Source organism: Triticum aestivum, chromosome 3B (assembly GCF_018294505.1).
Source record: "Triticum aestivum cultivar Chinese Spring chromosome 3B, IWGSC CS RefSeq v2.1, whole genome shotgun sequence".
Taxonomy (NCBI): domain Eukaryota; kingdom Viridiplantae; phylum Streptophyta; class Magnoliopsida; order Poales; family Poaceae; genus Triticum; species Triticum aestivum.
In genome coordinates this window covers 147,504,263-147,530,336 of record NC_057801.1, presented here as the reverse complement: position 1 = coordinate 147,530,336, position 26,074 = coordinate 147,504,263, and the positions used below count along the sequence as shown (strand labels likewise).

Sequence of the window (26,074 nt, the reverse complement as noted above, 5' to 3'; positions counted from 1 at the left end):
CTCCTGAACTCGGTAGTGTTTTATTATAAGACTACCACGTGGTCATGCTTGTCTGGGACAACGTGTTCACATGTTTGTAGCAGAACCAGCTCATGTTTTGGAGCTTGCTATCGTAGTTCATCTCCCGAGAATCCCGCAACGTCATCTCGTCGATTTGTGTTGCAAACTTTCATTTTTCTTCCTAGACTCGATGAGTCTGGAATATCCTGACACCAACCAGATCTGAATCTCAGGCAGATATGATGGTTGGAACATTTCCCAAGAACTATAATATCGGTCCCTCGGAAACCGGTAATGTGGATGTCGTGGTCAACACACCCAGCCGGAAGACCTGTTATTATAATATCTTGATTGAGGAAGTTGGCCACCTCCCCATAGGGATTTCGTAGGGTTTACTCCCTAGTTGCCCCTATGGATTTCTGTGTTCCGAAGTCCGACCTTTTACTTGATGTTCTAGATATCAAACCATATCTATGGGTGGATTACGCTGGCACATCAAGGAGAACATTAGAAGCGGAGTGCTAAATGTCTCTCGGTCGATCATCCAGATTTTACTTCCTTGGCCCCGCCAAGGGTGAAATTTGAGAAGGTGTTATCTTCCTTTGCATCTGCATCCTCCATCACCATTCATCATGGTAGTAAATTGTGTTACCGGATCCTTGACACGGATATTAGTAAAACCTTGATGAATATGGAAATGCTCAAGTTCTTGAGAGCACGCACAAGCGCAAGGTGTTATCATCGACACTAACTGGAGTGCTCTCGGTTTCCTCGGCAATGCTATGACCTATTCAAACAGTGAATTCACTCTCTATTGTTGGGTTCTTCCCCAGTTACCAGAATCATTCCCAGCATTTGCATTTTGTTCCCAGCTTGCACCACCAATGTGCCATTCTACCATGGGTCTCGTCCATTTCCGGTGATAAGGAAATTCATCCATTACGTTGTCTTCAACAAGGTAATCCACATCATCCAAGTCCGAGTATGCCATTCTACCGACCCCCTCCAAACGATCGTTGTGAATTGCCTTAGGCTGGTATGAAGAGTTTCAATGATCTTTGAATCAAAAGTAATTCTTTTTGCCACTTAAGGTAATAATCTACGAATCACCCTCCTCCAGGATGTTTCGTCGTGGTATCATGGCAACTCAACTCCTCGCTACGTTGACAACCGATTACCACCTTCTTAGGTGTGGAATTGTGTTCTACCTAGTGAACCTTCGTCATCCGTTTCTTTCCACCCCTCTTGATGTGTATCTCGTGTCTCAACCCGAGAGATGGTCCTATGTCTCATTCCGTGAGTTGTTCGATCTTCGAGAAGATCGACCCTTCTAGAGTCTCCTTCTTCCCTCCTTGTCATGTCAATTGGAGTTCTCAGAACAAGACGACAAGACAAAGATGGTGTTCAAATCAACGTTCATTCAAAGTGCAACCTGGATTGTGAAGATTATACTAGTTGCGTTTCCCTTTCACCTTACCCTACGCTTGAATCTCGAGACGAGATTCTTGTTTAGTGGGGGTGAGTTGTCACATCCCTGGATCTGTTATGCACTAGGCCAGACCTCATGTGTGCATCATATTTAAATTCTGAAATTTGAATTGAGGAATTTTCAAAAGCCTCAGGAAACCTCTAGAAATAACCAACAATTAAATCTTCTCAAATGTATCCAAGAAAATGTTCCTGTTATTCCATGAAAATATTGGTAAGAGGTAAAATTTAAACCAATATTTTTGGAGTCACAGAGATAATTATTTTGGCCATTTGAATTAATCCAATAACTACTTGCTTTGGATTTATATTTAATATATAATAAATATGACTCCAATAATTCTGGAAGTTTGTGAGTGGCTTTGTATATATTTTAGCAAGCCACATAAAAATCTACAGAATTTATTTAAATGATTTAGTTGCTAAACTAAATCAAAACAAACAGAACAAAAATAGAAAACAGTAAATAAAAGGAGGAGAGAGAGAGAGAGAAAGACCCGTACCTGGGCCACTTACCTGTAGCCGGCCCAGCTTCTGCGCGGCCCGTTACTGTGCAGCCCAGCTGTCAGTCATCTTCCTCCCCCTCGCCCCGAAGCAGCTGCGTGCTGGACGCATGCGCGCCGACGCCGGCCACCTCCTGCTTCGCCGTGGCAGCCTCCCCGACTTCCTCGCGACGCCACGGAGACGTCCCCGACCCCCTCTCACTTCTCCCTCGCTCTCTGGACCTCCCTCCCCCTCGCTCCTCTGTTTCCCCTCCCGCGACCGAGCGGAGCTCGCCGTCATCGTCGCCGTACCCATGGCCACCGGCCACCCCTAGCCTCGCCGATGCACCCAGGAGCTCCGCCTCGACCCCCTCTTCCTCCCCACCGATCCACAGCCCTCCGGAAGCCCTGCATCGCCGCCATCGCCGTCGTCTTCTACCTCGGACCCGCCGGCCATCTTCGTCAAATTCGCCGGCTCCGGACCGTCCCTGACCTCGCCGAGCATCTCTTCGTGACCGTGGTGAGCCCCCGGTCCTCTTCCCCCTAATCCCGCCTTCGTTTGCTTGCCGTAGCCGCCGCCCCCTTGCTTACCGTAGCCGTCGCCGCGCGGGCTCGTCGCCGGCGAAGCCCCGGTGACCAAATGGCCACGCGCGTGCGTCCGTTGCACTCGCAACGACCCGTGGAGTAACGCTAGCGTGGCAGCTAGCTCGTTTGCAAGCCGCAGCGCTAACCCCACACCCACCCGAGCTCCGGCCGCCGCCTCGCTCGCCGCCGTTGCTGATTCCGACCACCTCAGCACCTCCCGCTGCTACCAAACGACGCGCCTCACCACGACGCGTCCGTAGAGATCAACCGCGGCTCAAACCGCTGTCTGTACGCGAAACCCGAGCAACTCCGGCGTGTTGCCGCCCCGGGTTTGGTCGCCGCCGGCTGGTCTCCGGTGACGCCGACATGGCGCACTTACTTAGTCGCTAATGACCCTGTTAACTAACCCTGTGACACTGACAGTGGGCCCCGTAGCGGGTCAAAGCCCGGGTCAACGCGGGATTAGCCCCTGTGTCACTGACGTGTGGACCCCACACGTCAGGTTTGACCCTGACCGACCCCTATTGACTTGCTGACGTCATGCCAACGTCATGCTGACGCAGTAATGTTTTCTGGATTTAATTTAATTCTGAAATTCCAGAAAATGCCTAAAACTTCTAAAAATCATAGAAAATTAACCGTAACTCCAAATTAAATAATTTATATATGAAAAATTATCAGAAAAATTCAAGGAATCCATCTGTACCATTTTCATGCATGTTAGAACAACTTATAGCTGCTGTTTAGCACAAATCAATTAAATGGCATTTGAATAATCACATATGGAGTTTGAATTTGAATCTTGTATTCAAACCAACTTCATTTAATCTGTTGCTAGTTGCATTAGCCCAAAACACATTCATTTTGCCATGTCATGATCATGCATCATATTGTGCATTGCATTGATTGTGTTCCCTTCTGTGTTGCCGGTATTTGTCCCCTCTCGATAGACGTGATACCGATGATGTGATCGTTGACACTGATGAAGACTCAATGTTATCTTCAGAAGTGCCAGGCAAGCAAAACCCCCTTGTTCATTCCGATACAATCCCACTCTCTCGCTCCTGCTCTCTTTTACTGCATTAGGACAACAGCGACATATCTGTTACTTGCTGCGGTAGCTGAACCCCTTTATCCTTTGCATGACCTGTCATTGCCACAGTAAATAGATGAAACCCACTAGCATGAGTAGGAGTTGTTTGAGCCCTGATGTGCCTACTCATTTATGTTTGTTGTCATGCCTGCTACTGCTTAGAGTTGAGTCAGGTCTGATTCATCGGGGATGAATCAGAGGCGTGTGAACATGTCCTACTGTGTGTGAGCTAAGTGTGTGAACATGATTTGGTAAAGGTAGCGGTGAGAGGCCATGTAGGAGTACATGGTGGGTTGTCTCATTGCAGCCGTCCTCAGGAACTGAGTTCTATGTTTGTGATCCATGATTCAGCTACTACCACGCATTGGGCCCGAAACCAATGGACCCTCTCGGTTTCTTAATCACCCTTGTCCTCTGTCCAGGAGTTGCAAGTAGTTTCTGGTGTTTCTAGTATGCTGGAGGCCGTGGGCAGCGCTGACCGTAGGGGTGGGCTGTGATGCGGTAGGCACGTGGCCGGGTAAACCGGGCGCCCGTTTGGTGTCACGGAACCCTGTTCACATCGTTTGGGGCTGTGAGCGGAACTCCGGCCGGATCTCCTCATGGATGGAACCCGAATAGGCGATAAACCTGGACTAGAGACTTGAGTGTTTAGGCAGGCCGTGGCCGACACCCACGTTGGGCTTCCGCTTGAAGGTTGCCGAGTACATGTCGTGTAAACGGCGGTAAGTGGTGAGAGCGTGTGTGAAGAAGTACACCCCTGCAGGGTTAACATCATCTATTCGAATAGCCGTGTCCGCGGAAAAGGACTTCTGGGTTGCTTATATCAGTTCATAGACAAGTGAAAGTGGATACTCTAAAATACGCAAGATAAGCGTGAGTGCTATGGATGGCGTTCTCGTAGGGAGACGGGAGCGGATCCATAGTGGTGTATTGATATGGGGAATATGTGGACTCGTGTGCGCCACCTCAAAAGAGTTACATTGCAGTCGTAGTTCAGGATAGCCACCGAGTCAAAGCTGGCTAGCTGCAGTTAAACCCCACCATCCCTTTGTTGATAATGATGCATATGTAGTTAGTTCTGATGTAAGTCTTGCTGGGTACATTTGTACTCACGTTTGCCTATTTTATGTTTTTGCAGAGAGACTTCGGTCTCACTAGTAGTTTCGCGTGGACTTCGACGTTTAGCTTGTTACCTCAGCTACGATCTTGTGCCCTGGCAGGATCTGGTAGATAGTCAGGCTTCTCAGCCTTTTTCAGTTATAGATGTCTGTACCCAGACATGATAGCTTCCGCTTGTGTTTTGATTTGTATGCTCTGATTGTTGGGTCATGAGACCATGTTTGTAATGTCTCGCTCCTCGGAGCCTAATGAATAAATTACTTGAGTCGTAGAGTCATGTTGTGATGCCATGTTGTATTTGCACATATCGAGCATATTGTGTGTATGTTATTGAAATGCTTGGTATGTGTGGGATCTGACCATCTAGTTGTTTATCTTTAGTAGCCTTTCTTACCGGGAAATGTCTCCTAGTGTTTCCACCGGGCCATGGTAGCTTGCTGCTGCCCCGGAACACTTAGGCTGGCCGGCATGTGTCCTTCTTCGTTCCTGTGTCTATCCCTTCGGGGAAATGTCACGCGATGAATACCGGAGTCCTGTTAGCCCGCTACAGCCCGGTTCACCGGAGTCCTGCTAGCCCAGTGCTACAGCCTGGATTCACTCGCTGATGACCGACACGTTCGATGCTGGGTCATGGATGCCTGTCCCTGTATGTCTGTGCCACTTTGGGTTTACGACTAGCCATGTCAGCCCGGGCTCCTTACCATATGGGTGCTAGCGACACTATCATATACGTGTGCCTAAAGACGCAAACGGTCCCGGGCAAAGGTAAGGCGACACCCGTGGGAATACCGTGCGTGAGGCCGCAAAGTGATATGAGGTGTTACATGCTAGACCTATGTGGCATCGAGTCGGGGTCCTGACAGATCTCATCGGATGAACCATGATGTCGAGGATTCAATCAATCCCGTATACAATTCCCTTTGTCAATCGGTACGTTACTTGCCCGAGATTCGATCGTCGGTATCCCAATACCTCGTTTAATCTCGTTACCGGCAAGTCACTTTACTCGTACCGTAATGCATGATCCCGTGACCAGACACTTGGTCACATTGAGCTCATTATGATGATGCATTACCGAGTGGGCCCAGAGATACCTCTCTGTCATATGGAGTGACAAATCCCAGTCTCGATTCGTACCAACCCAACAGACACTTTCGGAGATACCCGTAGTGCACCTCTATAGTCACCCAGTTACGTTGTGAAGTTTTGCACACCCAAAGCACTCCTACGATGTCCGGGAGTTGCACAATCTCATGGTCTAAGGAAATGATACTTGACATTTGGAAAAAGCTCTAGCAAAACGAACTACACGATCTTGTGCTACGCTTAGGATTGGGTCTTGTCCATCACATCATTCTCCTAATGATGTGATCCCGTTATCATTGACATCCAATGTCCATAGTCAGGAAACCATGACTATCTGTTGATCAACGAGCTAGTCAACTAGAGGCTCACTAGGGACGTGTTGTGGTCTATATATTCACACATGTATTACGATTTCCGGATAACACAATTATAGCATGAACAATAGACAATTATCATGAACAAGGAAATATAATAATAACCATTTTATTATTGCCTCTAGGGCATATTTCCAACAGTATCCCACTTGCACTAGAGTCAATAATCTAGTTACATTGTGATGAATCAAACACCCACAGAGTTTTGGTGTTGATCATGTTTTTCTCTAGGGAGAGGTTTAGTCAACGGATCTGCTACATTCAGGTCCGTATGTACTTTACAAATATCTATGCCTCCATCTTGAACATTTTCACGAATGGAGTTGAAGCGACGCTTGATGTGCGTGGTCTTCTTGTGAAACCTGGGCTCCTTGGCTAGTGCAATAGCTCCAGTGTTGTGATAGAAGAGTGTGATCGGCCCCGACGCATTGGGTATGACTCCTAGGTCGGTGATGAACTCCTTCACCCAGATTGCTTCATGCGCTGGCTCCGAGGCTGCCATGTACTCTGCTTCACATGTAGATCCCGCCACGACGCTTTGCTTGCAACTGCACCAGCTTACTGCCCCACCATTCAAAATATACACGTATCCGGTTTGTGACTTAGAGTCATCCAGATCTGTGTCGAAGCTAGCATCGACGTAACCCTTTACGACGAGCTCTTCGTCACCTCCATAAATGAGAAACATATCCTTAGTCCTTTTCAGGTACTTTAGGATGTTCTTGACCGCTGTCCAGTGTTCCATGCCGGGATTACGTTGGTACCTTCCTACCAAACTTATGGCAAGGTTTACATCAGGTCTGGTACACAGCATGGCATACATAATAGACCCTATAGCTGAGGCATAGGGGATGACACTCATCTTTTCTCTATCTTCTGCCGTGGTCGGGCATTGAGCTGAGCTCAATTTCACACCTTGCAATACAGGCAAGAACCCCTTCTTGGACTGATCCATATTGAACTTCTTTAATATCTTATCAAGGTATGTGCTTTGTGAAAGACCTATGAGGCGTCTTGATCTATCTCTATAGATCTTGATGCCTAATATGTAAGCAGCTTCTCCAAGGTCCTTCATTGAAAAACACTTATTCAAGTAGGCCTTAATGTTGTCCAAAAGTTCTATATCATTTCCCATCAAAAGTATGTCATCCACATATAATATAAGAAATGCTACAAAGCTCCCACTCAATTTCTTGTAAACGCAGGCTTCTCCATAAGTCTGCATAAACCCATTGCTTTGATCATCTCATCAAAGCAAATGTTCCAACTCCGAGATGCTTGCACCAGCCCATAAATGGATCGCTGGAGTTTGCATACCTTGTTAGCATTCTCAGGATCGACAAAACCTTCCGGCTGCATCATATACAGTTCTTCCTTAAGATAGCCGTTAAGGAATGCCGTTTTGACGTCCATTTGCCAAATCTCATAATCATAGTATGCGGCAATTGCTAACATGATTTGGACGGACTTCAGCTTCACTACGGGAGAGAAAGTCTCATCGTAGTCAACCCCTTGAACTTGTCGATAACCCTTAGCGACAAGTCGAGCTTTATAGATGGTAACATTGCATCCGCGTCCGTCTTCTTCTTAAAGATCCATTTGTTTTCTATCGCTCGTCGATCATCGGGCAAGTTTGTAAAAGTCCATCCTTCGTTTTCATACAAGGATCCTATCTCGAATTGCATGGCTTCAATCCATTTGTTGGAATCTGGGCCCGCCATCGCTTCTTCATAGTTCGAAGGTTCACCGTTGTCTAACAACATGATTTCCAGGACAGGGTTGCCATACCACTCTGGTGTGGAACGTGTCCTCATGGACGTACGAAGTTCAATAGTAACTTGATCCGAAGTACCTTGATCATCATCATTAGTTTCCTCTCTAGTCGGTGCAGGCACCACAGGAACATCTTCCTGAGCTACGCCACTTTCCGGTTCAAGAGGTAGTACTTCATCAAGTTCCACTTTCCTCCCACTTACTTCTTTCGAGAGAAACTCTTTCTCCAGAAAGGACCCGTTCTCGGCAACAAAGATCTTGCCTTCGGATCTGAGATAGAAGGTATACCCAATGGTTTCCTTAGGGTATCCTATGAAGACGCATTTTTTTGACTTGGGTTCGAGCTTTTCAGGTTGAAGTTTCTTGACATAAACATTGCATTCCCAAACTTTTAGAAACGACAGCTTAGGTTTCTTCCCAAACCATAATTCATACGGTGTCGTCTCAACGGATTTAGACGGTGCCCTATTTAAAGTGAATGTAGCTGTCTCAAGAGCGTATCCCCAAAATGATAGCGGTAAATTGGTAAGAGACATCATAGATCGCACCATATCCAATAAAGTGCGATTACGACGTTCGAACACACCGTTACGATGAGGTGTTCTAGGCGGCGTGAGTTGTGGAACGATTCCACATTTCCTTAAGTGCGTACCAAATTCATGACTTAAATATTCTCCTCCACGATCTGATCGTAAGAACTTTATCTTTCGGTCACGTTGATTCTCTACCTCATTCCGAAATTCCTTGAACTTTTCAAAGGTCTCAGACTTGTGTTTCATCAAGTAGACATACCCATATCTACTCAAGTCGTCAGTGAGAGTGAGAACATAATGATATCCTCCGCGAGCCTCAACACTCATTGGACCGCACACATCAGTATGTATGATTTCCAATAAGTTGGTTGCTCGCTCCATTGTTCCGGAGAACGGAGTCTTGGTCATTTTGCCCATGAGGCATGGTTCGCATGTGTCAAATGATTCATAATCGAGAGACTCTAAAAGTCCATCAGCATGGAGCTTCTTCATGCGCTTGACACCAATGTGACCAAGGCGGCAGTGCCACAAGTATGTGGGACTATCATTATCAACTTTATATCTTTTGGTATTCACACTATGAATATGTGTAACATCACGTTCGAGATTCATTAAGAATAAACCTTTGACCATCGGGGCATGACCATAAAACATATCTCTCATATAAATAGAACAACCATTATTCTTGGATTTAAATGAGTAGCCATCTCATATTAAACGAGATCCAGATACAATGTTCATGCTCAAAGCTGGCACTAAATAACAATTATTGAGGTTTAAAACTAATCCCGTAGGTAAATGTAGAGGTAGCGTGCCGGCGGCGATCACATCGACCTTGGAACCACTCCCGACGCGCATCGTCACCTCGTCCTTCGCCAGTCTCCGCTTATTCCGCAGCTCCTGCTTTGAGTTACAAATATGAGCAACCGCACCGGTATCAAATACCCAGGAGCTACTACGAGTGCTGGTAAGGTACACATCAATAACATGTATATCACATATACCTTTGGTGTTGCCGACCTTCTTGTCCGCTAAGTACTTGGGCCAGTTCCGCTTCCAGTGACCACTTCCCTTGCAATAAAAGCACTCAGTCTCAGGCTTGGGTCCATTCTTTGGCTTCTCCCAGCAACTGGCTTACTGGGCGTGGCAACTCCCTTGTCGTCCGTCTTGAAGTTATTCTTACCCTTGCCTTTCTTGAACTTAGTGGTTTTATTCACCATCAACACTTGATGTTCCTTCTTGATCTCTACCTTCATTGATTTCAGCATTGAATATACCTCAGGAATGGTCTTTTCCATCCCCTTCATTGATTTCATCACAAAGCTCTTGTAGCTCGGTGGAAGCGGCTGAAGGATTCTGTCAATCACTGCGTCATCCGGGAGATTAACTCCCAGCTGAGTCAAGGAGTTGTGCAACCCAAACATTTTGAGTATGTGCTTACTGACAGAACTATTTTCCTCCATCTTACAACTGAAGAACTTGTCGGAGACTTCATATCTCTCGACCCGGGCATGAGCTTGGAAAACCATTTTTAGCTCTTCGAACATCTCATATGCTCCGTGTTGCTCAAAATGCTTTTGGAGCCCCGGTTCTAAGCTGTAAAGCATGCTGCACTGAACGAGGGAGTAATCATCAGCACGAGACTGCCAAGCGTTCATAATGTCTTGGTTCTCTAGGATGGGTGCTTCACCTAGCGGTGCTTCTAAGACATAGTCTTTCTTTGCAGCTATGAGGATCCTCAGGTTCCAGACCCAGTCTGTATAGTTGCTGCCATCATCTTTCAACTTGGTTTTCTCTAGGAACGCGTTGAAGTTGAGGGCAACATTTGCGTGGGCCATTTGATCTACAAGACATATTGTAAAGGTTTTAGACTAAGTTCATGATAATTAAGTTCATCTAATCAAATTATTCAATGAATTCCCACTTAGACAGACATCCCTCTAGTCATCTAAGTGAAACATGATCCGAGTCAACTAGGCCGTGTCCGATCATCACGTGAGACGGACTAGTCGACATCGGTGAACATCTTCATGTTGATCGTATCTTCTATACGACTCATGCTCGACCTTTCGGTCTTCCGTGTTCCGAGGCCATGTCTGTACATGCTAGGCTCGTCAGGTCAACCTAAGTGTATTGCGTGTGTAAATCTGGCTTACACTCGTTGTATTCAAACTTTAGGATCTATCACACCCGATCATCACGTGGTGCTTAGAAACAACGAACCTTCGCAACGGTGCACAGTTAGGGGAACACTTTCTTGAAATTATTGCGAGGGATCATCTTACTTAAGCTACCGTCGTTCTAAGCAAATAAGATGTAAAACATGATAAACATCACATGCAATCAAATAGTGACATGATATGGCCAATATCATATTGCTCCTTTGATCTCCATCTTAGGGGCGCCATGATCATCTTCGTCACCGGCATGACACCATGATCTCCATCATCGTGTCTCCTTGAAGTTGTTCGCCAACTATTACTTCTACTACTATGGCTAATGGTTTAGCAATAAAGTAAAGTAATTGCATGACGTTTATTCATTGACACGCAGGTCATACAATAAATAAGACAACTCCTATGGCTCCTGCCGGTTGTCATACTTATCTACATGCAAGTCGTGATTCCTATTACAAGAACATGATCTCATACATCACATATATATCATTCATCGCAAACTTTTTTTGGCCATATCACATCACACGGCACATGCTGCAAAAACAAGTTAGACGTCCTCTAATTGTTGTTGCATGTTTTTTACGTGGCTTCTATAGGTTTCTAGCAAGAACATTTCTTACCTACGTAAAACCACAACGTGATATGCCAATTTCTATTTACCCTTCATAAGGACCCTTTTCCTCGAATCCGCTCCAACTAAAGTGAGAGAGACAGACACCCGCTAGCCACCTTATGCAACTAGTGCATGTCAGTCGGTGGAACCTGTCTCACGTAAGCGTACGTGTAAGGTCGGTCCGGGCTGCTTCATCCCACGATACCGCTGAAGCAAGATAAGACTAGTAGTGGCAAGAAAATTGACAACATCTACGCCCACAACAAGTTTGTGTTCTACTCGTGCATAGAAACTACGCATAGACCTAGCTCATGATGCCACTGTTGGGGAACGTTGCAGAAAATAAAAAAATTCTACACTTCACCAAGATCAATCTATGGGGTCATCTAGCAACGAGAGAGAGGAGTGCATCTACATACCCTTGTAGATCGCGCGCGGAAGCGTTCAAGAGAACGGAGTTGAGGGAGTCATACTCGTCGTGATCCAAATCATCGGAGATCCTAGCGCCGAACGGACGGCACCTCCGCGTTCAACACACGTATGGTTGGGAAGACGTCTCCTACTTCTTGATCCAGCAAGGGGGAGGAGAGGTTGATGGAAATCCAGCAGCACGACGACGTGGTGGTGGATGCAGCAATGATCTCGGCAGGGCTTCGCTAAGCACAGCGAGAGGGAGAGGTGTCGCGGGAAGGAGAGGGAGGCACCAGGGGCTATGGTGTGCAGCCCTCCCTCCCCCCTCTTTATATAGGGGTCCAAGGGGGGCGCCGGCCCCTCTAGATCCCATCTAGATGGGGGTGCGGCGGCCAAGGGGGGTTGGCTTGCCCCCAAGCCAAGTGGGGCGCCCCCCACCCCTAGGGTTTCCAACCCTAGGCGCAGGGGAGGCCCAAGGGGGGCGCACCAGCCCACCAGGGGCTGGTTCCCCTCCCACTTCAGCCCATGGGGACCTCCGGGATAGGTGGCCCCACCCGGTGGACCCCCTGGACCCTTCCGGTGGTCCCGGTATAATACCGGTGACCCCTGAAACTTTCCCGATGGCCGAAACTGGACTTCCTATATATAAATCTTCACCTCCGGACCATTCCGGAACTCCTCATGACGTCCGGGACTCCGAACAACTTTCGGGTTACCGCATACTAATATATCAACAACCCTAGTGTCACCGAACCTTAAGTGTGTAGACCCTACAGGTTCGGGAGACATGCAGACATGACCGAGACGACTCTCCGGTCAATAACCAACAGCGGGATATGGATACCCATGTTGGCTCCCACATGCTCCTCGATGATCTCATCGGATGAACCACGATGTCGAGGATTCAATCAATCCCGTATACAATTCCCTTTGCCAATCGGTACGTTACTTGCTCGAGATTCGATCATCGGTATCCCAATACCTCGTTTAATCTCGTTACCGGCAAGTCACTTTACTCGTACCGTAATGCATGATCCCGTGACCAGACACTTGGTCGCATTGAGCTCATTATGATGATGCATTACCGAGTGGGCCCAGAGATACCTCTCCGTCATACGGAGTGACAAATCCCAGTCTCGATTCATGCCAACCCAACAGACACTTTCGGAGATACCCGTAGTGCACCTTGATAGTCACCCAGTTACGTTGTGACGTTTGGCACACCCAAAGCACTCTTACGGTATCCGGGAGTTTCACAATCTCATGTTCTAAGGAAATGATACTTGACATTTGGAAAAAGCTCTAGCAAAACGAACTACACGATCTTGTGCTACGCTTAGGATTGGGTCTTGTCCATCACATCATTCTCCTAATGATGTGATCCCGTTATCATTGACATCCAATGTCCATAGTCAGGAAACCATGACTATCTGTTGATCAACGAGCTAGTCAACTAGAGGCTCACTAGGGACGTGTTGTGGTCTATATATTCACACATGCATTACGATTTCCGGATAACACAATTATAGCATGAACAATAGACAATTATCATGAACAAGGAAATATAATAATAACTATTTTATTATTGCCTCTAGGGCATATTTCCAACACTAAACACTTAGGTATCTCACGTAAGCGTAGCTGAATCAGAACATGAAGAATATGTTTGCAGGGAAGTCCTTTGCAATACATGCTTCTGCAACTGCACTTCACAGTTTCTTCGGAGTTACCTGGGGTGTACTCCACAGTGAATCTGATATCTCTATTTTCCTTCCATGTCAGTATGAATCTGTGAGTGTCTGCTCCTCTCAGTCTCTCAAGGACCTCAAGCTCCCATGCCTTCTTCATATCTTCCTGCAAGATATAAAAGTTTGCCGTAGTGAACTCACGGGCAACTAATTTCTCAATATCGTTACACTCGTCCAATACTGGTACTGGAACTGTCTGTGAGTTTGTGTAATCGTCATGCGCCTCGTTCTCACGAAGACGAACTATGCATTTCTCATAGTGCACAATCATATCAACAATAGTCATACCGGAGTCTAGATGCAAGTGAAGGCATGAATTCAGACTCTCACTTCGCTGGTTACTTCACATACCTAAGAAAAACCCACCTGACAGATATGATGCAACCCAAAGCCTTTTCTTCTTGTACATCCTATGTAACCATGTCTTTGTTTTCTCCGACTGCCATTTGGCGGTAAACGCTGCCCATCTCTCCTCAAATACCTTCTTTGAAGTAGCATAATAAAGTAGAGACCTGAACTCCTTTAGAGACTTATGATGAAGGTGTTTCTGCATGTTCTTCTCAATATGCCACAAGCAAAGACGATGCCAAACCTCCGAAAGTACCTTTCTTATGGCCTTAATCATAGCTGCATCTCGACGGTGTGTTCAAAGAAGAAATATGGATCTCTCTCTTTTCTGGTCATCATGATCCCAATGGTAGTGTCTGCATCACCTTGTGCAAGCAACTTCATTTTTTCTCTATAACACATGTTATAAAGCTTCTTCCTCCCAAAACCAGCCTTTGCATATGACCCGTACCTACTGACGAGTTGATCATAAATCATATGTTTCCTGATTCCAGCACCTGCCATGGTTAAGATCTCAGCTTTCTGATATTCTTTTATCTGATTATGAGACCGAAGAAACGTTACTTCATCCGGTCTAGCTAGAACGTGACTGTGATCATCATTGAAACTACTGACATACCAAATGTCACGCTCTTTATCAAGTTTCAAAGTTATATGCGCATCGCAGAAGCAACGAGTCTCCCCTCTCAGCCTGCGGGTCCTGCCTTCCATTGTACAAAGTTTTGCCTGTCGTTTCCCAGCTCTCGCACACAGATACTTTCTCAAGCGCTTAGTTCCCTCAGGACCTTTCGAATATTTCAGTGAGTCATTTCTTACCCTGAAACCACGCTCGTAAGCATACTGGTTATAGAAATTGTAAGCCTATCCTAGTGACTTGAACGTCTTCCACATGACCTTCCAATGCATGTCCAATGATTCTTGCTGATATTCATCAAATCCGATGTCAAAATTAAACAGATCATCACCAACATGCTCATCATTCCTGCTTGTACCATCTACATCTCCCTGTAAATTAATGCATTAAACCATTTATGTCAGTCAGTTATTATTTTAATATGTAATGTAGTGATGTAAGTTTCAAAACTTACTTTGCTGGAGCTGTCATCATGAGATGCATCAACGTGCGATTTGTCACTTTCATCGTCCACAATATTCCACACAAAGTCCCCGTCCTCGTCCATCTGCGCGCATTGCACAAAAAAACATGTAAGCGCTCATATGGTTATTATGTTATTTCTTCTCTGATTTTATTAATAACATACCCGGAGTGCACTTTCAGCAAATGAATCATCTATATCCATATTATCATCATCATCGTCATATCGCTGCATGATGCAAAAAAATATGAAATTTTCCGTGCGGTCTATCATATTTATTGTTTTTATCAACATTGATCACACTTACATTGCCACTATAAGATTCATCCAAACTCATGTAGTTCTCCTCAGCAGGTTCATCCATATTCAGTGACGAGGTTTCGTTGTCCTCGCCGTAATCATTGCCATCATAATCGCCCTCCTCCTCTAACTATACATAGTTAAAAAAATTGTACGATCAATCAAACACCGTGTAACATCATCCCTAAAACAATTATTTCATCAAGCACAATGATGTCTCAAACCAACCTCTTGCACGACGGCGAGGATTTCAGCCGGATCCATTTCCTCCGATAACGAACGTGATGACGGCGTGACGTTGCTGGCCGGCGGAGGAAGGTGTCGACGGCGTGAGGACAATGGCTGGTCGTAGCAGGCGTAGTGCACGGAGGGAGGCGGCGACGTAGATCGCGGGTGGGCGGCCATCTGGGTGACGGGAATGGAACGTGGCGGCAACGGTAACGGCGCCGGGGCACGCGCGGCGGCCTGTTTGGGTGGCGACCCGGGCGACGGCGACTTGGCGCAGACGGGGGCCGACGTGGAGATGGCGTGGATGCGTTAGGGTTCAGGGTTTCGACGGCGGGCGTCGGCGGCTATCGTGTCTTTTTTTTTCTCCAACACCTGTCGATGCCAACGTGGAGACGTGCGGGCGTACGACGGCGACGGGTGCGGGTACGCGGGCGGGCGTACGTACAGCGACGGGTGCGGCATACGCGGGCGGGCGTATGACGTCGCGCGCGGACGTACGGCGTCGGGTGGGTATTTCTATACCTAATGTGAAATTACCATACTATCCACTATACGTTTTAGGAGGGGGTGTTGTAGCAGTCTCCGCATAAAATCTCAAATCAGAATTATGGCGAGCAGGTTATATTTAGGCACAATAGGTGATGAACATGATAACATGCAGCTATCCCATGTCAAACATGCACCTATGCATGTAAAAAGGGCGACAACAACATGCTACCATCAATGGAAAAAGACACAAGAACATGCAACCATTACACAACTTACATTTCATAAATATTTTACATCATACGTACATCAATTCATTTTTTCTACTTCATCAAAATATATATATCAAACTATTCCCGCAACAACATGCGGAGTATTATCTAGTTTTCATAATCGATTGTGACTCAAACAATTCTCAGCACATGGCCACCTTAGAATTGAACACGGGTACGAGGATGATCGTCGGCCGGTGGATCATGACCTGCGGCATTACTGGCACCAAGAATACTGGAGCCGCCTGGCACACCGGATTACTCAGCTCTGCTGGCCGGAACGCCGCGGCGTGGGGTTGTGTATGTTGGGTAGCTCTGGCTGCTGATGTCGACGTAATGGTGATCAAAGAAGCCGCGCCATTTGTCGAGTCTGCCGTCAACAATGGCGACGACGCTATCCGCGGTGCGAAAGCAGGGGCGAGCGGCGGCTTGGAGGGCGCCGTGCCAGCCGTCGACGTCTTGCACAACGGATTACTCAGCTCTGCCGGCCGGAATGCCGCAGCGTGGGGTTGTGTATGCTGGGTAGCTCTGGCTGCTGATGTCGACGTAGTGGTGATCAAAGAAGCCGTGTCATTTGTCGAGTCTGCCGTCAACAAAGGCGACGACGCTATCCGCCGTCCGAGAGCAGGGGCGAGCGGCGGCTTGGAGGGCGCCGTGCCAGCCGTCGACGTCTCGCGCAATGGATTCGGCGAAGTCGTGATCCGCGGCACGGGAGAGAGAGCGGGAGCGGCCAGGCCCTGGGAGGGCCGCCCGTCGACGTCGGCCGGCTTCGCCGGCAACAGAGCCGGCGACGTCGCGCTACGCCGCATGGGAGCTGGTTTTCCGAGGGCCTGGGAGGTCGGCGACGGGGCGGCGGCGGCGTCGCGGAACAGGTAGACCCGGAACCGGCGCGTGTTCTGGTCGTTGAACAGCCGGACCTGCAGATCCCGGTAGAGCAGCATGTCCAGCATGTCCCGCAGGTCCTCGTCCGTGTCCACGTCGCAGAGCGAGTCCAGCCCCTCGCCGGAGTAGCAGTACTTGAGGGAGAAGTCGGAGAAGCCCGCGCGCGCCGCCAGCAGGTCGCGGAAGCCCCTCGTGGAGACGGACGAGACGACGTTGAGGAGCAGGTGCTCACCGTCGACGTACCTCGGCGGCTGACCCTGGGCGCGCTCGATCCTCCCGCCGTAGCTAACCATCAGCTTCACGCGGCGCTGCTGGTCGATTGCCATGCTCTGTGCGCGGCGTCGCCCTTCTTCTCGCGAACGGGATTCCAATGATCCGCTGGGTGGAGCTAGACTGGAGGGGGCCGCGCGTTGCCGTCTGACTTATATTGGTTCACCTTTGCCCCTTCGAACGAGAGACGGACCCGGACTCATGACCGAACGACAGACGGACCCGGACTCAGGACTTGGATCGTGCTCCCACATCGCACTTGGCGGCGCGACACCGATCCCCTTCTTCCTCTGTTCTCCGCCCTCCACCCCTGTTTCCGTTTGGTTCTTGCACTCTCCGTTCCAGTCTCTGCTCTGATCTACCTCCCTGGCTCATCTTCCTGGCCATCTGCTGCTGTTCATCCTCTTCCGCTGCTGTTCCATCTCTGTCAACCATCTCCATCCCTAATCCAAATCTGCTCAATTCAAATCCATGATCCGCTGAAGCCTTTCATTGATACGGATAAGGAGATCATCCCTTTGTTTCTGCGGGCAGAGACCATGGATTTGTCCTGTCCATGGATGATACGGCCTCTTCTCTTGTCTGTCATCGGCATCCTTTGTCTCGTGAGTTAAAGGTTGGTGATCCGCCGCCGCTGCTATGGATCCAAGCTGATGGAGTTCGCCCTGATTTCCCCATCGCCCCAACTAATGATCTGAATATTACTGTTCATAGTGCTACTTTCCACTATATATTAGCTAATGTAGTTCATCCTGCTTCTGGGGTCCAATTTTGTTTGATTTGTACTAGCAAACATGCTTGCAACGGTAGATTTTTTTTTAACAGACCCCTATTTCAATAAGCATTGCTCAAGAATGAAAAATAGAAGACAATACTGAAGGTACGTTCGTCTGTTCACTCTTGGCTGAGGACATAATGATTTTTGACATGATGTCACTATTAATTGTCATAGATTGTGGACACAGGAATAGTAAAGACATTTTTATTCACTTCTAGAAATATAATAGTTAAATTGTTGGCATGAACATGGTCAAACAAATATAGAAGAGCTGAATAATAGTACCACTATAAGCTTAACAGAATATAGTGAAATTCTGCATACCAGGCCAACAAATATCAACAAAATATATAAAACATATACATCATCGGGAATATTAGGATCTGCTCCAGACTTTAATAGGAGCTTAATGAAGTTGGTATAACCTCCATGCATCGTAGCAAGCAACAAAGGAGTCAACATGGAACCATTGCAATTGACATCAGCACCAGCCTGTGAAAAGAATTGTGCAGAATTATGCTCATGGTGATATCTCCATGCAGAGATCATAGAGTAAGCAAATCACAACATCGCATGGAAAAATAATCTAGAGAATACTCACCTTAATGAGTAGCTTCATGCACTTCAATGAACGGTAAACAAGAGCACTCATAAGGGGACTAGTAGTACCATTGATAATGATGTTAGGCTGAAAGCAGAGCATTGTTGTATTAAGATAAGAAGCACAGGTGTTATGATAAATTCAGTGGTTACGTTTGAGATGAACAAGGATATGAGTATCAAAAAGCATGTCATCATATAATCAACTGGTGTGTGTCCGGTAGTTGAAGGGATCAGATGGTAAGTAGGTCCAATAGCAATTCTGACCTAGCATGCTTGATTTGTTGGAGAATTGGAATGGGTTGCTCCATTAAATGAATCACACTTCAAAATCTCAACTGAGTGTCCCTAATAAAATGATTATGTACTGCGGCATCTAAGTATGTATCAATCCGAGCAACCAAAGCAGACCCAGGTTAAGACATATTTGTCCACGTCATATAACTATGCACAAACTTAAAACTTCCCGTCGAAATTAACTATGAATCAAGAGAAATAAGAAGTATCAGAGGCCATATACATTTGCATGGTGCTCTAGCAAAATCTTCACTGTCTTATTCTGCTCATTATTAGCAGCCCAAAAGAGTGGTGTTCCACGGCCACAGTCTATGTCAATAGGCACTCCTTTTGACAGGAGGAACTCTGTAACCTTGCAGCATCCTGTGGTGAACGAGATGATTCCATAAGTCATGTGGGTACATGCATTGAACAAATGACTGGAGTAGAGTAAATAATTACCAGTACAATGACTAGATTGCAGAAATTAAGTGTGAGGGTGTGTGACATGGGGAGTACCTATACCCACAGCATGGTGGAGAACTGTGCGCCCTTTGTCATCTGCTTTCACAAGATCACCACCATGATCAAGAAAATACTTGACAGTAGCAACATCAGCAGACTGAGTAGACACCATAAATGGAGTCGCACCTGTAACAAAAGGCACATTGTTAGCACAATCGTACATCTCATACTGGCAAACATTTACATGGTAGCCACCAAATTGAAAAATGGAGAAAGGGATAGAGAAAGACCTAGAGCTGTATCCCCAACCCCAGGAGCATTTACATCTCCTCCAAGCTCCTCCACTAGGTACCTGCAAACCTCTAAATGGCCTGCGCATGCCGCGAGATGCAACAGATTACATCCGTTCGTGTTGATAGAAAAAAGCGCTGACAGGTCGCCATTTCTTTTGGTAAGTCTCTTTACAATATCTTTCACAAAAGTAAACATGATAGGATTATAGAAGCGAATAGACAAATTAACAAGTTAGAAAACCAAAAGAAAAGAAGCAAACATGTTGAATGCACAAGAGCCTCTGGAAGTCAAAGTGACCGATCTATCACATTGCTGGACAGAGTCATGCGGTGAAAATACTTGATAAGACACACTATGCTGCAAATTAGGACGCAATGCACAATTGTACCGCATCATCTTTAGTTCTCACATTATCAAGAGACTGATCAACCCGTTTTTTTTACTATGGTATCTAATCATGTGAGCGTGATGATCGGTCCTAAAATTAATATGCCATGGCTGTCACTTAGAAAAATATTTTTGATTGAGTATGAGAAAACCTTTGACAAAGGTATCAGATAGGAAAGTCTAGTGAGTAAAACATTCAAGAGAAGTACATAACTATATTTTTATGCCAGCTTACATGGAGCAAACTGTACTGAAACTCTGGAAGGCAGAGCACACTGTAACTACTCAAAATAACTGACAGACGCAACCAAATGTAGTCAGAAACCAGGTCATACAGGCGGCCCATTAGGTGCTTCTCATGCAAATCTATTTGTTTTTACTAGTTAGAAGGCCATCTGTGCTTACCCAACGCCCATGTTTTAAACGTACCAACAAATCAAGCGACAATCTGACCAAATCAAGACAATCAGAGCATCACAACAGAATCCGAAGGCAATCGGTAGAGTAGACGGTTACACGCAGCAATGTAGCTGCTAAGCAGAGGAGCGATCCTGGCCGTTGGTGACGCGTTAACTGAACCGAATGCTGAAACTGGACTTTACTGCAACTCAGGTCCTGACATTGCCCCCTTCTTGAGCATCGACGAGTCCTCACGTCGATTCTTGTGCTGTGCGCCAAGCTTGAGTAGTTTGCCTGAAAAACTCCAGGAATGAGTACTTGATGAAGTCTGCATCCTCCCACGTCGCGTCGTCCGGTGACAGATTTTCCCATTGGATTTGCCACTGAACCACTGGTGCATTGTTGCGTGGAATTTGCCTGACTTGTAGAACTGCGGCCGGGCCCGTTTTGATCGTGCCATCTGCATTGACCATTGGAAGATTGGGGCTCGGAATCGCCTTTTGTCCAATATGTTTTTTGAGCTGGCTGACATGAAAGACCGGGTTTATCTGAACGTTGCTAGGAAATTGCAATTTGTAAGCAGAGTTCCCTATCTTTTGTGTTATGAGAAAAGGGCCATAATACTTGTTCTGCAACTTAAGAGCTCCTCGAAAGCCAAATGCTGCCAATCTATAAGGTGCCATCTTCAAGTAAACCATGTCCCCCACCTGGAAACTTCTCTCCACTCGTCTGAGATCTGCATAACGCTTCATTCTGTTCTGAGCCTTGCACAAATTCTCTTTCAACTGCTCTAACATTTGCTGTTTAGCTGTCAAGAAATCTTGTGCTTCCTCATCATCTGGTCCAGGAATTGCTAATTCAGATATGAGTGGAGGTGGAAATCCATACAGGGCTTGAAATGGAGACATTTTCAAAGCCGTGTGATAAGTGGAATTATACCAATATTCTGCCAGAGACAGCCATGACATCCACTTGGTAGGTTGATCAGTTGTCATACAACGCAGGTATGTTTCCAAACACTGGTTCACCCGCTCTGTCTGGCCATCCGTTTGAAGATGGTAGGTCGTGCTGAATCTGAGTTCCACCTTGAGGGCAGTAAAAATGTCTTTCCCCAGTTTGCTGGTAAAAATTCTATCTCTGTCAGAGATAATGAGCTTAGGAGGACCATGCAATCTTATGATGTTGTGCACAAACTTTTGAGCCACGGAGAGAACTGAATAAGGGTGGGACATGGGAATGAAATGACTGTATTTCGTGAATCTATCGACCACCACCATAATAACATCCTTGCCCTTGGATTTTGGTAGGCCTTCCACAAAGTCCAGAGATATGTGTTGCTAAGCCATGTCTGCAACAGGGAGGGGGTCCAGCAGGCCAGGTTGCAAGCAATTCTCATGTTTTGCTCGTTGACAAATAGGACAAGCTGCAATAAAAGCCTCTACATCTTGTTTAAGTCCTGGCCAGAAAAAGATGTTCTTCACCCTGTTATATGTAGCTCTCACTCCTGAGTGGCCTCCAATAGGAGAATTATGAAGAGCATACATTAGTTTCTTTCTTAACTCTGCAGACTTGCCAACCCATAGCTTGCCCTTGAATCTCATGATCCCAGAATGTAGGCTGTAATCTGAAGAATTATCCTGTTTTTGCACTAACAACTTTTCCAGTAACTGTTGAGACTGTGGATCCTCCTTATAACTTTCCACTAGATCTTCTGCCCATGTAGGAGTCACAGCAGATAGGGTGAAACAACTTGGCAATAGTCTAGACAAAGCATCTGCAACTTTGTTTTGCACTCCTTTCTTGTACTGGATAGTGAAATTGAATTCTAAGAGTTTCATCATCAACTTGTGTTATACTCCCTCTGTTATTTTCTGATATGTGATGAACTTTAAGGATTGTTGATCAGTTTTGAGCACCAGCTCATTGCCCAGCAAATAGTGCCTCCACCTCTTTAATGCTTCCAAAATAGCTAGAGCTTCTTTTTCATAAGTAGAGAGAGCTGCATTTCTTGGACACAGAGCAGAGCTGTAATAAGATATGGGTCTTCCTCCCTGCATGAGAACTTCCCCAGTGCCCTTTCCTGATGCATCAGTTTCCAATACAAATGGTTGACTGAAATTTGGTAGTGCCAGAACTGGAGTTGTAGTTAATGCTTGTTTCAGTGTACAGAAGGCCTTGTCCTGCACTAGGGTCCATTGGAACTGTCCTTTCTTTAGAAGGTCATGTAGTGGCCTACAAATAAGGCCATAATCTTTAATAAACCTTCTATAATACCCAGCCAAACCCAAGAAGATTCTCAACTTTGTGACTGTGTTAGGAGTTGGCCAATCAGCAATTGCTGCAATCTTTTGTGGATCAGTAGCTACTCCCTTCTCAGAAATCACATGTCCTAGATACTCCACTTTTTGCACTACAAAGCTGCACTTGGACATGTTTGCAAACAACTTATGGTCCTTCAACACTTGTAAAACCATTTGGACATGTTCCAGGTGCTCTTTGAGGTCTTTGCTGTAGATGAGGATATCATCAAAAAACATCAACACAAACTTTCTCAAATAGGGAGCAAATATTGTATTCATCAGTTCTTGGAATGTGCCAGGAGCATTAGACAGCCCAAAAGGCATGACTAAGTACTCAAAATGCCCCCAAAAGGTCCTGAAGGCAGTCTTGTGTATATCATCTGGGTGCATTCTTATCTGGTGATAACCAGATCTCAAATCCAACTTAGAGAAATACTTTGCTCCATGCAATTCATCCAATAAATCCTCTATTACTAGTATAGGGAATTTTATTCTTGACTGTCAGGGAATTTAGTTTTCTGAAATTAGTGCATAACCTCATAGAGCTATCCTTCTTCTTAACCAGCAGGATTGGAGCAGCATAAGGACTTTGGCTGTGCCTGATCAAGTGTTTAGCCAATAACTTTTTTATTTGCTCTTCCATTTCTTTCTTTTGATGTTGTGGAACTCTGTAAGGTCTCAGTTGTGGAGGATTTGCCCCTGGAATCAAAGGAATTTTGTGATCCAGTGCCCTATGAGGTGGAAGTTCAGTGGGCTCCTCAAACAAATCAGCATATTTCAAGAGCAGTTATTGTATTTGTGGAGGAGTTTTGGTTCCTTCTGGAGCTTCCATAAGTATATTGTGCACTTGCAATAAGAATACCTCTGCTCCTTTACCCATGAGCTTCTTCACATCCTCTGCTTGAACTTCCTTAGTGGTTTGAGGGTTTGTGAAGATAGCTGTAGATATTGACTGTTGCCTCTGTTGTGTGAAACTGAATTGTTGCTGGGGAATGTCAAAAGCCACAGGACTAACTGTTGTAAACCAGTCATACCCCAAGATTACATCATGGGTAGGCAGGTCTAGAGTTCTGAAGTTGTGTGACATCTTTGTTTTAGCAACTATGAACTCACACTTTGGAACTACAGATGCAGATATTAACTTTGCACCACCTGCTACAGCAATGGCTCTTGGTTTCACTGGCAATATGTTGCAATTAGCTTTAGCTGCAAATTGTGGATTTATAAAGGAAGTTGTACTGCCCGAATCCAGAAGAGCAACTGCTCGTTTGCCATTGATGTGTATAATGATTGTTGGTGTGGGCACTGCCAATTGTTGGCCCATAGCATGAGCAGAGAGAAACATGACTTGCTCTTCTTGTTCATTAGTTTCCATTTGTTCATGTTGTGTTCCTTCCTCTATTTCTTCTTGTTGCTGCTCCCCTCCTCCTGTTGCAACATATGGACATTTGGTATTAGTCTGCACTTGTGTCCATGCACCCACCTGTCCCCACATCGCCAGCATTCCCCCACTTTTCTCACTTTTTGAGTGTTAGTAACAGGGGCTTCTACTTGTCTGACAGGTAGTGACTGCTGTTGCAAAGGGGTGCTCTGCTTTGCTTGGGAATGCCAGCTAGACTTCTGGTAAACATTGTTGTATGGGACTCCTTGCTTCTTTGGTGCTACACTTATGGGAGGGTGGCAAGGTTCAATATCTCTAGCCAAACAATAAGCATCTGTAAGTGTTTGAGGCCTGAGAGGCCTGAGTTGAAATTTTATCCCATCTCTTAATCCATTAACATAACACCTGACAAACCACTGTTCCCCTAGCTCAGGTTTCTTCCTGGACATCAGCCATGAGATCTTCAAAAAACTTAGTGTATTCTGACACTGAGCTGTTCAGCTATTTAACTGAGTTGAATTTTTCAGTTAAGTCATAGGATCCTGTGTCAGAAAACCTTTTTATCACTTCAGCTCCAAACTGCTTCCAGGATAATTGTTTCTTCAGTAACCCAGAACGTCTAAGCCACACATCAGCTTCATCCACCACATACATTTGTGCTAGGGACACCTTGTACTCTTCAGGAGCTGCTGACATTTGAAAGTACTTGTTGCATTGCCTAATCCACCCCACTGGATCATCGCCCGAAAACCTTGGAAAGTCCAGTTTTGGTCCTTTTGTTAATGATCTCATGAACTGAGCTTGCATCTCTTGTTCATAGGTTTTGTGATAACCCTGCCACATTTGCCTCTCTCTATTCTGTTGATAAAATTTGTTGAAGGCTGGAGTGGGCACACGATCTCTTGCAGTTAATGGTGTACTGACATTTTGGCTAAAATCTGTCCTGATTGCGTTTGCAAACCCTGGAGGTGCTTGTGTTCTGCTAGTTCTTATTGGGGGCAGATTTTGCAATTGATCTTCCATCTGTTTTGATTTTTCTCTTTCAAGATCCAATTGCTTCCGCAGCTATTCTATTCTGGTCAGCTGATCCTGAATGTTTTCTTGCTGCAGCGTTGGGGACTTGGGAACTTGACGAGAGGTGGAGGGCATTTCACTCTGAGTAAGTGTTATTGTGGTTTTTACTAGCGATTGCAGCACTGAACTGATGGTAGACAGTTGTTTGTTGAGGTCCATAACCCCTCCAACCTGCTTGGAGATTTCTCCTTGTTTAGCACTCATGGACAGCACCTCCCCCTGTAATTTTGACATCTCGGACCGCATCTGAACATTATCCTGCTGCAGAGCGCCAAAATCATCACGCAGTGCCATGATCTCTTGCAGATCCGCCTCGTCAATTGCCTTTGCATGCCCCATCTCCTTCGATCAGAGGATTGGGTGAGGAATTTTAACACTGGAACTCCAGCAACCCTTCCCGTCCCTCTGATCCTGCCGCCGCCATGATCCACGCCACCGTAGCGCACAGACTGTGCAGGAACTCGGGATTTTACTGGTCAAGCAGTGTGCCCGAGCAACCGATTCCGCTCGACAGACCTGCGCCCAAATTTCACCGCCACCAACACCTCCACACCGTCGCCGATCACCACCACCCCGCCGCCAACGCCACCCACTGAACTCCGCCGCCGATCACGAAGAAGGGTGGGAATCGCCCATCGGAGAAAATTGCCCTCGGAATTGCGCTGCCGCCGAGGATCTCTAGCTCTGATTACCACTTTGTCAGGAACTAGCCATGATCTAGAGAGAAATCGCAAAGGGGATTGTATAAACGGAGA

General features: G+C 46.2%; 1 protein-coding gene and 1 pseudogene across 1 annotated transcript in view; both read right to left on the bottom strand.

Moving 5' to 3' along the window:
- LOC123067406 (palmitoyltransferase akr1-like) overlaps positions 1–22,403 on the bottom strand; it is a 43,921-nt gene extending 21,518 nt beyond the window's left edge. Inside the window, exons 1-3 of the mRNA XM_044490211.1 lie at positions 19,775–22,403; positions 19,539–19,670; positions 19,264–19,403 (exon numbers count right to left, since the gene is read on the bottom strand). Of these exons, the coding sequence (XP_044346146.1) occupies positions 19,264–19,403; positions 19,539–19,670; positions 19,775–19,973 (471 nt within the window). The 5' untranslated portion in view covers positions 19,974–22,403. The remainder of the gene's footprint in view (positions 1–19,263; positions 19,404–19,538; positions 19,671–19,774) is intronic.
- Positions 16,200–18,127, bottom strand: LOC123069084 (uncharacterized; annotated as a pseudogene).
- Positions 22,404–26,074: the final 3,671 nt, after the last annotated feature.